The sequence below is a fragment of the Eublepharis macularius genome, chromosome 1 (genome assembly GCF_028583425.1).
Source record: "Eublepharis macularius isolate TG4126 chromosome 1, MPM_Emac_v1.0, whole genome shotgun sequence".
Lineage (NCBI taxonomy): Eukaryota > Metazoa > Chordata > Lepidosauria > Squamata > Eublepharidae > Eublepharis > Eublepharis macularius.
In genome coordinates, this window is record NC_072790.1 from 24,523,788 (window position 1) to 24,536,161 (window position 12,374).

Here is a 12,374-nt window from a genome sequence, read left to right on the forward strand (position 1 = left end):
TTAACTCTCTTTACATCTGTTCATTTGTTGCATACCATGCTTTACGAAGAGCATATTTTGGAGACGCTGAGGAACTTCAGAGCCAGAGCCAGAGTTAAGCCATTCTTATGCTCATTATTTAAAATGGGAGATATCTAAGAGCTGGCCCATCCCGCGCACTCCAGACCCTTCATTGTTGTGCCAGAAATGACAATAATGAAGGGAAGGCCCCTGCTTTGGGGTATTTTCCATAGAAATGGTCTAAGTCGGTGAGTACACCCCCCTCCCCAAGTGCACACCCCAAGACATTTTCCATCCTCCAGTTTGGAGCCCAACAAACCTGTCAACCCTAGGGCTGGTGCAATCGCAAAGAGGACAGCAGGCCCTCTCTCCTTCCACCTCCATGACAGGTCCAACAGATGAGGCCATCATTCTGTATCTCCAGGGCTTTGATCACAGTGGAGAGCAGCTGCCTATCCTTGGCCGTGACCGGGGTAATGTGCTGCAACAGCCCGCAGTCAGAGTCTTCCACTGACTTTGATAGCATGGTACTTCCAGGACAATTGCATAGCAAATCAGGAAAATGAGAGTAGTCGTCTGTCGTCATGGCAACAGTATCCTTATACTTCAGCAGCTTGATGTGAAGTAATGATCAGCCCAAATGCCATCCCTTCCACCAGAGACCCTCTTTACCTCTTCCCTCCCTTCTCATTGCTTCCCTTCTGTGCCAAGGCCCAGCAGACCTCACCATCTTCCCAGGGTGGTGGCAAGGGCAAGCCCTTATTGCAGCCAGAGCAGTGCACTTCACCTCTAAGTGTTTTGGCTAAGATCAGGGGCTCTGTTGTACCTGTGAAAACCCGTGGTCAGAGCTGTCGGACGCTAGGTATTTTAAATACAGGAGACAGGGTGGAGCAGACACACAGTTACAAAGATAAGGTAGAACTTGAGTTCTGTTTTAATTTGTAATGAGACTCTAAGTGCTAGTTTAAATGTCTAATGGAAATAATGGGGGATTAAACACAACTGATATGGACTGAATCATGTTCTGTTTCTCTTCAGGAACTTTAAATTTTCCATTCTCCATTAAAGATAATTTCTGTCTTCAATTCCTCGTGCAATGAAATTTGCTAATCCACTATGTGAGATGGCATTTACTAAAACTTTTATTGAATGCTTGTCTATAGCTATGTCCTTGATCAGCCATCCTAATTTTGTTGGATAATACATCACTTTGACTTTGCAGGGAACTCGTATTGTTCCATTACTGTACTCCGTGCTTTATGATGAATCTCAGTGGGAAAAACCACTTAAATTCTACCCTGAGCACTTCCTTGATTCTGAAGGAAAGTTTGTAAAGAGAGATGCCTTCATGCCTTTCTCTGCAGGTAACTCCTTTTATACTTATCACTGTAGGGATAATTAATAGATCAGGTATCCCAAGTCCATTCACTTGGAAGAATGACATCCTAGATGGTCATTTCCCACTTGTTCTCTCAAGATGAGCATTATTCCTCAGTTCTCTTAATTTTTGTGTTATGTACTTTAGCAACATTTGGGTCCAGAAGCACCTTAGAGACCAACTAGATTTTCAGGGTGTGAGCTTTTTAGACTCAAGGCGCTCTTTGTCAGGCACTATGAACTTTAGACTGCTTTCATAGTTGCTGTTTGGTGCTTTAAGGTAAATTATTATGGGGCATCGTATCAAATGATATAATAATGAAGTTAAATAAACAGGGCTTCCTTGCCACATCTGCACTGTTACAGGTCGGCGAATCTGTGCTGGTGAGACCCTTGCCAAAATGGAGCTGTTCCTGTTCTTTGCAAGTCTGCTGCAGAGATTCGTTTTCCAGCCAGCCCCTGGGACGTCTAAAGAAGACCTGGACCTGACCCCTGCAGTCGGGATTACTGCGCCTCCCATACCCTACCATTTCTGTGCTTTGCCACGTGCTTAGCATCCAGCCAAGCTTATCTCTCGTGTGCACAACACCCTCCTTTCCTGCACATTCTTGCCTGCCAAGGACATTTCAGAGGATTCAAATTGTGCTTTTTCACAAACCTTTGTGCTTCATACACCTGTCTGTGAAACCCCAACAAACTAGTTCAATTTTATTCAAAACGGCCCCACTTCATGAGTCATTTTGATGTATAGAGAAAAACAGTAATGTTTTTGTGTCTTGTGATTGCTTATGTTCACCCATGTCAGATGTCTTTGAATCACAAAAACAAACCAGTAGGGCTACAGTGATACTGACTTCCAAGTGAGATCCATCCGTTAGTAGTGGCTATCTGGAGAAAACAAGTATGTTTCATTAATGCTATGTTCTGGACATCAGACTGGACTCAGAAATATGTAAGGCCACAGGATTTGCTTACCTATTCCACTAACTTAAGAAGTTATTTTGAGCAATTATGTTGCTTTAAGTCTGAGAAGTATTTATAAAGTAAAGCCCACAGTTCATTGAATGAATAAGCAAACCCAGCTGCCTTATGTGTGAAACAATCTTTCATTGAGAAAGAAATGTAGAGAATTATACATACTGGCTTGGATCCAATAGGGTGTTTCTGTGGGCAGAAGGATTTTTGCCCACAAAGCACAACTTCGGGTGTGTTGGGAGATAAGAAAGACATTCTTTGTGGGCAAAAATCATTGGCTCCCATTGAATCCCAGCCACTAACTTGTGCCTTTCTGCTCTGGCATGTATCAAGCCTTCCTTTGATGAAAGATATTTGTTCTGCTTCAGGCAGGGGCTGGTGTCTGCAGAGTACTGCTGACAGATAACAAAAGCCGAAATATCAGAGAGGCTCTCGGGGGGCTGAAGGAAACCAACAGCCAACCAAATGACTCCCTTGAGTAATAATCCACTCAAAATCCTGTTCAATGCAAGTGTTATTTGAGATATTCAATATCAGTTTGTTCATACCGTTTCTACCATATATCACACCCTTATCAAATATCCATATAGTCAGTGGTGCAACCTCTTGTAATCCTAATTAAAGCATTCATAAACAGTAATATATCACACTCATCACAATTCAGTTGAACATTTAAAGTGAGAGAGTCAAGAAATTCATAACTAGTCAGAATAGTCCAAAAAACTCAAACAGTTCAGAACTTGTGCAAAAGAGCAGGTTCCCCTGTATAGTCAAAGGAGAAGGGCCCAATTAAAATCCAAAGGTTAGTATGGCTGTAGAGAAACTCCTTCAAAGTGCTTACGTGCTCCTAGATTATAAAGAAACCATATGAGAAAGTCAGTTGTTTCCACAGATGAAAGTTCTTCTGAGAATGAAGTTTCTTCAACACAGTGGTCCTTTGGTCTTATAATCTAGGAGCAAGTAAAGCATTTTGAAGGCCTTTCTCTACAGCAATACTAACCTTTGGACTTTGATTGGACCCTTCTCCTTTGGCTATACAGGAGAACCCGCTCTTTTGCCCAAGTTAGTGCAAAATAGTGCTTTTTGCGTTTTTCTGACTAGATGAATTTCTTGACTCTAGCACTTGAAATGTTCAACTGAATTGTGATCAGTGATATATTACTGTTTGTGAATGCTTTCGTTAGGATTATGAGAGGTTGCACCACTGGTTATATGGATATTTGATAAGGGTGTGATATATGGTAGAAATGGTATGCACAAACTGATACTGAATAACTGAAATAACACTTGCGTTGAACAGGATTTTGAGTGTATTATTACTCAGGGAGTGGTTTGGTTGGCTGAATAAACAGAGTCCGTAATTCAAAAGCATTGTCAAAGGCAGGCCAAGGTCAGTAGTCAGAGAAACAATCTGATAAGCCAGCGCAGGCAACAAGACAGTAATTCAGAGAACTCGTTGAAGCCGCACTGAAGGGGCCCTCCCTCACGCTCTTATGCTTTGAGTTTTATGTCAGCTTGCAACAGCTGCTTTCTCTAATGAGGTCCCTCCTCCCTCTGGAAAGGCCGATCAGCTCAGAGCTCTGAGGCGTGCTGATCTACATCGGACCGGTAAGTCTCCTCGGTGTCAGTGCTGACGTTGTTCTCCTGGGTCTGGGGATCCTGGAGGGGATCAGGAAGCTGGCTGAGTCTGAACTGACAGCTCTGGGTGGGGAGGGGAAGCTTCATGGCCTCCAGGCTGGGATTCCCCGTCTGAGAGTTCAGCTGCGGCTGGCTGGTGGCTGACAGGCCTGAAATCCAGCTGCTCTCCCTCTGAGGAATCAGAGCTGTCAGCGAGCCTCGGCTGTTCCATGACAGCTATTTGGGAAAGCCTCTGTCTTTCCCACAGAGGGTCTTTTGGATTTGAAGACAATAATCACACGAGTGTTGAAAGAAAATAGATTTACTGAATCCTTCTGCTAATTCACAGGAAAGAAATTAACAAATACAGAACAGAGAATAAGTTATATGCTGCTGTCAGGAACCCCAGAAAATGGAAATGAATGTCTTACCACGTGTGATGTTTTTGTTGCAAACAATTCCAATTATCCGAGATTCCAAACAATTTGACAAGTGGCAAAGGAAAATATCAGACTTTGTCTGGGCAGGCAAGAAACCACGTGTGAAAATGAAAGTGCTGCAGGATGCAAAGGAAAGAGGTGGTTTGCAGCTGCCCAATATAAGACTATATTATGAAGCAATTTGTCTGACATGGCTAAAGGACTGGATAACGTTGAAAAACCGCAAATTGCTGGCCTTGGAAGGATACAAAAAAATATTTGGATGGCATGCGTACCTGTGGTACGATAAAGTAAAGGCAGATTCTGTTTTTGCATCACTATATTTGAAGAAGCCTCTTCACAATCTGGAAAAAATATAAGGTTTAAATGGAAGATGGAATTCCTTCATGGGTGGTACCATATGAAGTAATAGATCCGAGAACTGTCGATAATGAGCAACAATGTTTAACTTACAAGGAGATAACACAAATACAAGATTCAAGGTTAAAAATAAAGTCAGAAGATGAGTTGTCTCCTTGTTATGGATGGTTTCAATATAGACAGATCAGAGATCTCTACAATTCGGACTGTTTAAAAGGAGGAATAAGAATGGAAAATTCAGAAATAGAAGAAGCGATATTGAGTTATTTCACACTCACACTTAGCAGCGTATCTGTCCCTGGTTTGCATCCCATGTTTTCAGAGTTTTCACATTAGCAAGGCATCCATGGGACGCGGAGCCGCTGTCAGTCCGGGTTATCCCCGATTTTTCTCACTGCGGACATACCACGAATTTTCCCATAATCCGCTGCCAACTCAATGCTGATCCGATAAATCCCAGTGTGAACACTTTTGTCCCTTTTTTGCTTCTCTCTCCCCCCGCTAATTCTTGTCGTCGGAAGCTGATTGGTCTGCGTCTCCGGCTCCCCAAATGCTTCGTCTGCCATTTCCCCCCCGCTAACTAACGTTTCAGCGGTACATCTCCATTGGTGCCATCTCTATTCTTCTCTCCCCGTCTTTTGCATCCTGATAACTTCGTGTTATGCGCCTCACATTTCCAAACCCCCCCCCCTTAAAAAAAAAGTTTGCCTAGCGGTGAGCGATTGTGGTCATGATGAACCAAACGTTTCATTCCTCAGTGACAACCCCTCTCCACCCAAAACTCTCTGCATTTTGACAATTCAATCAGGAACCACCATCGACATTTTCCAGTAATGAAAAATAAAATTGGCCATAACGTTTCTGCGTTCTGTGGATGCAAAGGTGCATTGGGACATCTCCACTTGTGTGATCTACATATTTTGACTCCTTTTTTCGGGATGGGAATGGGGTTGGGGCAGTGGGTGGTGCCCTCAAACGAGGTTCAAACTCACCCCTTCTGGGATCACGTGATTTTTGTGGACCAATGGGGTGCCATTATTTGCTGGGCGGGAAATTCAACTCCTGCGATCTGTGCCACTTCTGCGCACTGCTCAACGGTTGCTCAAGGAAATGGCTGCACTAAAACCATCCAGCGGGAGAGGGGTCTCCTGGAGGGAGAAGGAGACATTGGACCTCATTGAATTTTGGGGTGAGGAGAAGGTGCAAGAGGCACTATTGCTCTGTCATAGGAACATTGATGTTTTCGAGCGCATCTCAGAGCAGATGGTGGCGAGAGGCCATGCAAGAACCGCACTCGAATGCCAGACAAAAACAAAAGCTTTGAGACAGGAGTACAAGAGGGTCGCAGCACACAATGGAAGATCGGGAAATGCCCCTGCAACATGCCCTTTCTATGCACAGCTTGCAAGAATTTTCAGAGGGGATGCAAGCATACGGCCACAAAGGGTGGCAAGAAGTCTTAACCTGCAGTCGGTGAGCAATGCCGACCCCTTGGGGGAAGATCTGTCGAACCATGGCGTTCCCGCTCCATGGGAGGGATCAGAGGAACTATTCACACATCCAATGGTCACTCTACATCTTCAGGCGGTCCCCGCTTCCACTCCCAATGATTCAGGTGAGCATGCAGTTTTGACCGACATGACTGGTCCTTGGTTGGGGTGGGTTCGCTGTGCCCTCCAGTGTGCCCCGCCTGGGCAGAACTTTCCCGGAGTCTCAGGGGCATTTTTCCTTCTGCTTAGGATTTCGGGGATATGCTCAACGGATTGATTGTGTTTGGGTTATCACTGCAGGAGAGGGATGAGGCGCAAGTGGGGGGGGGCATTTCCCTGATTTAACTTTTGTGCGTGGAATGCTTCCAAGGATGTGTTTTTTATTCTGCCTATGGGGACGTATAACCAATATTGTGGAAATCCGCTTCTCAAGGCAAACTAGTGGCGGGAAACGTTGTTTTTTACTAGGGCTGGCGCAGGTTTCAGCGGAGAAGGGCTCTGTGAAAGGAGAGGGGGACTTCACCTTGATCAGCAATGTGCAAGGTATCCCAAAGGTGGTTGGGTTATCTTCCACCAAGCATTAATCCAAACCTGACAATGGTCTGTAACGTCACCTCCCTTTCCCCCCCCCTGGAGAACCATGGTACATAAACTGTTTACCAGCCTATCACTTGTTTTCAATTACTGCAGGTTCTTCCACGGAACAAGAAACATCAATCGGAGAAGCACCCCCCATGGCCATGACCGATCCAGAGGATGAAAATGCCACAGATGGTAAGATATAGATAGAGTGGGGTGCTTGTGGTCAACAATCAATGCTGCCCTCCCAATGAGCCCTGGTATGCTCCGCTCCATGAGGAACATGGCTATAGACTCAAAATATTTATGTTTGTGGGGGTTGGGCTACCATGGCAAATATTGGTGTAAACATCGTTCTGCTGATGTCAAGAAGACTTCTGTGAGCATGAATGAAGAAGATCAACTCATTCATTTTACAACCAAATCTTTTATTTCCAAGATCCAGATTTAACTCAGGTAGAGGAGTTCCCGGAGGTGACAGGACAGGGCGCAGAGGATCCGCAAGGTAGGAAAGAGCTGAAATTGTGACCTCCGCAAACTCCTTTGTAACTACTACTTGCATAACCACTGTCCTTTCCAACAGGAGATCTGAACAATCCACCAGCAGTGGAACAACCGCAGGTCCCCACGGCACAACTGTCTCCAGCTACGCGCTTAGAAAAGGCGCGCACCAGAACCAGGCGCGTCTCTGTCCTCACCAACGTTGCAGAGAGAATGCTATCTCAGGCACAGAGGGAGGAACAGAACAACAGAAAGGAACGTGGAGAAATTCTGGAGGCAACCAGCCATTGGCATGCAGCCATGGAATCAGAGACAAGATGGCACGAGGACATTATCAGGGAGGCAAGAGAGGATCGTAGGGCTTTTATTGAGGCACAGTCACAAAATATGGAGGGGCTTAATAGGGCTGTTGGTGCCCTCAGCTCCTTGACTGAACTCTTTGTCAGGGAGCAAAGAGCAGGCCCGGTTGCAGAAACTTCACAAAATGCCAACAGCAAAACACGCGATAACGATCATGATAAGGCACCACTAAGAAAAAGGGCTCGGATCATTAAAAAGAGAGAAAGATATGATCCATCCCTCTGAGCCCCACATGTTTTTCCGGTGCAGCATTTGGGTTAGAGTCTGCATATCACATGTATCATTGCTGTTGAAATTATGTTTGTCACAGCTGTAATTGTGTTTTTCGATGTTGGCGAGGGGTTGACAATGGCCATTAAAAAAAATTGGATTTTGTTACGCACCGCAAACCAGGTGCGGTTTGCCAGATCTATTTTTTGACCACGGTTGTTTGAAATGTTGACCCACGGGAGAAACTTCACAGTTTTAAATTTGTTTTTTATTCTTTTCAAAACTTGAAAGATTACATGTGAGGCATCATATGGACACTTAACTAACATGCATGTTAAATAAATCTTTTCTACATCTCCTTAAACCTTGACAGCACATTGGACTTCCGGTTTGGGATTCATGGAGGTCTAACGCAGCTCCATTCGCGGAGCTGACCGGACTGCCGTTTTAACCGGCCGGAGGGGTGAAAATAGCCCGCGGCCGACTGCTCTCAGGCGGGGAGCAGGCAAAGAACGCTCAAGACCCTAGGGTGAGCTAGATCTCGGACGAGGGGGGGCTCTACACAACGAGTCTCCTCCCGATCCTTGAGGCCCACCTTGCGACGGGTCGGCTACAATCTCTGCGGCAGTTTTGGGGCCAATTCGGCTGGCATAAGACCTACATACCCAAGCTTCGATTGGGGGAAGAAGCTGAGAGGAGAACTTAAAATCGAAACAGCGATTACAACCCGAGAAAAGTGAAGAGAAGGTAAAGATCGCTATCTTTCGATACGGGACAGATTGACAAAAACAGAGAGGAAAAAAAGTAGATTTTTAAACTGCAACAGACTAGTGAAAAGGAGGGGAAGACTCGGCAGGAGTTGTATTTGAAAAGAGACTAAGTTTAAAGAAGTTATTAAAGAAATCGGACTATTGTTTTGAATACCTGTGGCTTTGGAGCTGTGAGAAAAAGACACCATCGCGAGACCTGCTGTGGGAAGACGGTAGACAGGAAGTGCGTAATAACAATAGAGCGGCTGGAGAGAAGCGGCCCTTGCTGGAGGGCAGGAAGTAGGGAATCGCCATTTTTGAAAAGGGAAGGATCGCGGCTTCAGCGGAAAAGGAAGTAGGCCATTTTGGATTATAAAATCATAGAGAAACCATAGAGAAAAGACGCCCGACATTTTGGACACTTTAAAGTTTAATTTTGGTAAGAAGATTGGGACATTTGAAAAAGAAAAACGTTTAATTTTACGCCACGGAGTTAAGGAAGAGAGCAGAGTCGTGGGAGCGAGCCAAAGCAAGCCCCACGATGTCGAAAAAAGAGTGGCAATCGGCAATAGAAAACCTGGATAAAAACCTGGACAAAAAACTTTTAGATATGATTAAAGAGCTTAAGGACACGAAATTGGAGCTGATTAAAGAGGTTAAAGAGGTTACACAGACAGTAAAGTCAGAGCTGTCAGAAGTGAAAAATGTATGGAAACGATACGAAGTGAATTACAAGGAACGCAGCAGAGAGTTAAAACAGTAGAAGACGCGATGGAGAACTTAATAGACACGCAACAAACAGAGATGAGATTGGTGAAGGGGAGAATGTCAGTTGCAGAAACTAAACATATGGAGAAGCAGCTACGTTTTCGTGGTTTGCCAGAAGTGGATGGAAAGTCAGCGCAAGAACAGATGACTGAGGTGTTGGCTGAATACCTGGGGAAGGAGGAGGAGGAAATTGTGGCTATCCTAGATGTGGCATACCGTGTGAACTCGAGAATTGCAACCCAGAGGAAATTACCAAGAGATGTGATTGTGCAGTTTACAACACGAAATATGAAAGAGACGATTGTGACAAAACAGTTTCAAGATCCATTGGAGATTGATGGCAAGACGATTATCATAATGAAGGAATTGCCCAGATCAGTGTTATTAGATCGGAAAAAATATAAAGTGCTAATTCAGATTTTGAAGGACATGAAAATCAGGTACAGATGGGAGTTACCGGAAGGAGTGTCCTTTGAGTTTGGAGGGGCCAAAAAACGCATCAGATCTGAGCGAGAGATGGAGCGATTTATTAAGGACAATGAAAAAGACTTACCAACAAGACTATGAGTATGGAGTGTAAAGTATTATCTTGGAATGTAAATGGACTAAACTCACCGAATAAGAGGAAAAACATTTTTCACTGGCTACTAAAACAAAAATGTGACATTGTGTGTTTGCAAGAGACCCATATTAGAAAACAGGATGTAAAATATTTAAAATCTGGAAAACTGGGCAAAGAATTTGTAGCGGCCTCTAACAAGAAAAAAAGAGGAGTGGTGCTGTACATAAAAGAGGAGCTACAGCCAAAATTTGTTATGAGAGATGCGGAAGCTAGATTTGTAGCAGTGGAATGTATTTGGAATTTAAAGAAAGTGTTGGTAGTCGGACTTTATGCACCTAATGGTGCAAAAGAAAGCTTCTTTGAGGACTTGAGGAAGCATTTAGATGATTTTGTATATGACCAGATAATTCTTGCTGGAGACTTCAATGGAGTGACAGACTTGGAACTAGATAAAAAAACTACAACGGCACAAAAGAAAAAAGGACTTTTACCAAAGCTTTTTTTTGAGTTGATTCAACAAGAGACTCTTGAAGATGTATGGAGGAGAGAATATCCTAAAAGCAGACAGTTTACTTTTTATTCTGCAAGGCATTCTACATTATCAAGAATTGATATGATCTGGGCCTCAAAAGACTTAGCGTTATGGACTAAAGAGGTGGAAATAATGCCGATGGTAGGCTCAGATCATAATCCAATTATGTGGAAACTAGGAAAAAGGAGAAAAAGGAAAGCATGGAGAATAAATGAGGACTTGTTACAGGAAAATGAGAATATGGAAATATTGAGAAGAGAGACAAAGTTTTTTATACAATACAACGTGAATAAAGAAGTACCAACCAATAAAGTTTGGGATGCTTACAAGGCGGTTGTAAGGGGCATACTAATGGATTTAAATGGTAGAGCAAGAAAGAAGAAAGAGGAGAAAAGACAAGAGATTGAGGAGAAAATAAAAGCCAAAGAAACACAGCTAAAAAAGAGACCAGGGAAAAAGAAAATATACCAGGAAATTAAAATACTTCAAGAACAGCTAACAGCAATGAGTAATAAAGAATTGGAATGGAATCTTAAAAGACTGAATCAAAAAGCGTTTGAGGGCGCTAATAAACCTGGGAAGTACCTGGCATGGCAATTGAAGAAGAAAAGGGAAAAGAAAATAATAAATAAAATTTGTGAAGATAACAAAACGTATTTGGAGCAGACTACCATTAGTAGAGCCTTTTATAAATTCTACGCTAAGTTGTATAATAAGAAAGAAGTGAATAAAGAATCAATAGCGTCATATTTGGAGAAAAGCAAACTTCCAGAAATCTCGGAAGCTTGGAGAAATAAGCTGAACAGTGAAGTAACTGACGAGGAAATAAGTAAGGCAATACAATCTGCAAATCTAGGAAAGGCGCCAGGGCCAGATGGACTTACGGCTAAATTTTATAAGGTAATGGCTAATGAACTGGCACCATTCCTAAAAGAGGTGATAAATGGAATTTTAAGGGATCAAAGGATTCCAGCTACTTGGAGTGAAGCGAACATATCATTGATCCCAAAAGAGGGCCAAGACCTGACTAACGTGAAAAATTACAGACCCATATCGCTACTTAACAATGACTATAAAATCTTTGCGAAGATATTGGCGGAGAGATTGAAGGGGTGGCTCTCGGAAGTTATAGGGGAGGAACAAGCAGGCTTTTTGCCAGACAGACAAATAAGAGACAATTTAAGGACAGTGATCAATGCTATTGAATACTACGATAAGCGTTGTGACAAAGAGGTTGGTTTCTTCTTTGTAGATGCTGAAAAAGCGTTTGACAATTTAAACTGGGACTTTATGTTTGCCACTATGGAAAAGCTACAACTGGGAGAAAGATTCATCAGAGCAATTAAGGAAATCTACAGAGACCAGACTGCAGCAATTGTGGTGAATGACGAATTGACTAAGAAATTGACGATAAGTAAAGGAACAAGACAAGGTTGCCCGTTGTCTCCATTGTTGTTCATTTTAGTGTTGGAGATTCTGATGATACAAATACGTCAAGATGAGGAAATTCGTGGAATTAAAATAAAGGATTATTCATATAAGGTCAGAGCATTTGCGGATGACATAATGTTAATTGTAGAGGACCCACTGGAGAACATGCCAAGAGTGATAGATAAGATTAAGGAGTTTGGAGACTTGGCAGGTTTTTATATTAACAAAAAGAAGTCAAAGATACTATGCAAAAACATGACCAAGCAGAAACAACAACTATTAATGGAAACAACGGACTGTGAAGTAACAAGCAAAGTGAAATATTTGGGAGTCGAATTAACTGCAAAGAATATAGATTTGTTCAAAAACAATTATGAAAAACTATGGACTCAGATAGAGAGAGACTTGATTAAATGGAACAGA

The 12,374-nt window shown here is 43.0% G+C and overlaps 2 protein-coding genes and 1 long non-coding RNA gene across 4 annotated transcripts in view; all 3 read left to right on the forward strand.

The window, feature by feature from the left end:
- The window catches only part of LOC129323895 (cytochrome P450 2K1-like), an 84,896-nt gene extending 82,830 nt beyond the window's left edge, over nucleotides 1-2,066 (forward strand). Inside the window, exons 10-11 of the mRNA XM_054970722.1 lie at nucleotides 1,223-1,364; nucleotides 1,744-2,066. Of these exons, the coding sequence (XP_054826697.1) occupies nucleotides 1,223-1,364; nucleotides 1,744-1,931 (330 nt within the window). The 3' untranslated portion in view covers nucleotides 1,932-2,066. The remainder of the gene's footprint in view (nucleotides 1-1,222; nucleotides 1,365-1,743) is intronic.
- Nucleotides 2,067-3,689: 1,623 nt separating this feature from the next.
- On the forward strand, nucleotides 3,690-4,920 carry LOC129343648 (uncharacterized). The gene is made up of 2 exons (XR_008598311.1): nucleotides 3,690-3,960; nucleotides 4,319-4,920. It is a non-coding gene; the product is annotated as an uncharacterized LOC129343648 (long non-coding RNA).
- A 1,162-nt stretch (nucleotides 4,921-6,082) lies between these two features.
- LOC129343655 (uncharacterized) lies at nucleotides 6,083-8,275 on the forward strand. 2 transcript variants are annotated; one of them, XM_054999996.1, is made up of 5 exons: nucleotides 6,083-6,384; nucleotides 6,728-6,802; nucleotides 6,950-7,033; nucleotides 7,278-7,343; nucleotides 7,422-8,275. In XM_054999996.1, exons 1-5 carry the CDS (start codon nucleotides 6,333-6,335, stop codon nucleotides 7,922-7,924), a joined length of 780 nt encoding a protein of 259 aa, XP_054855971.1. In that variant the 5' UTR covers nucleotides 6,083-6,332; the 3' UTR covers nucleotides 7,925-8,275. The 2 variants fall into 2 exon arrangements, with proteins under 2 accessions (XP_054855971.1, XP_054855980.1); XM_055000005.1 differs by lacking the exon at nucleotides 6,728-6,802.
- The last annotated feature ends 4,099 nt before the right edge of the window (nucleotides 8,276-12,374 follow it).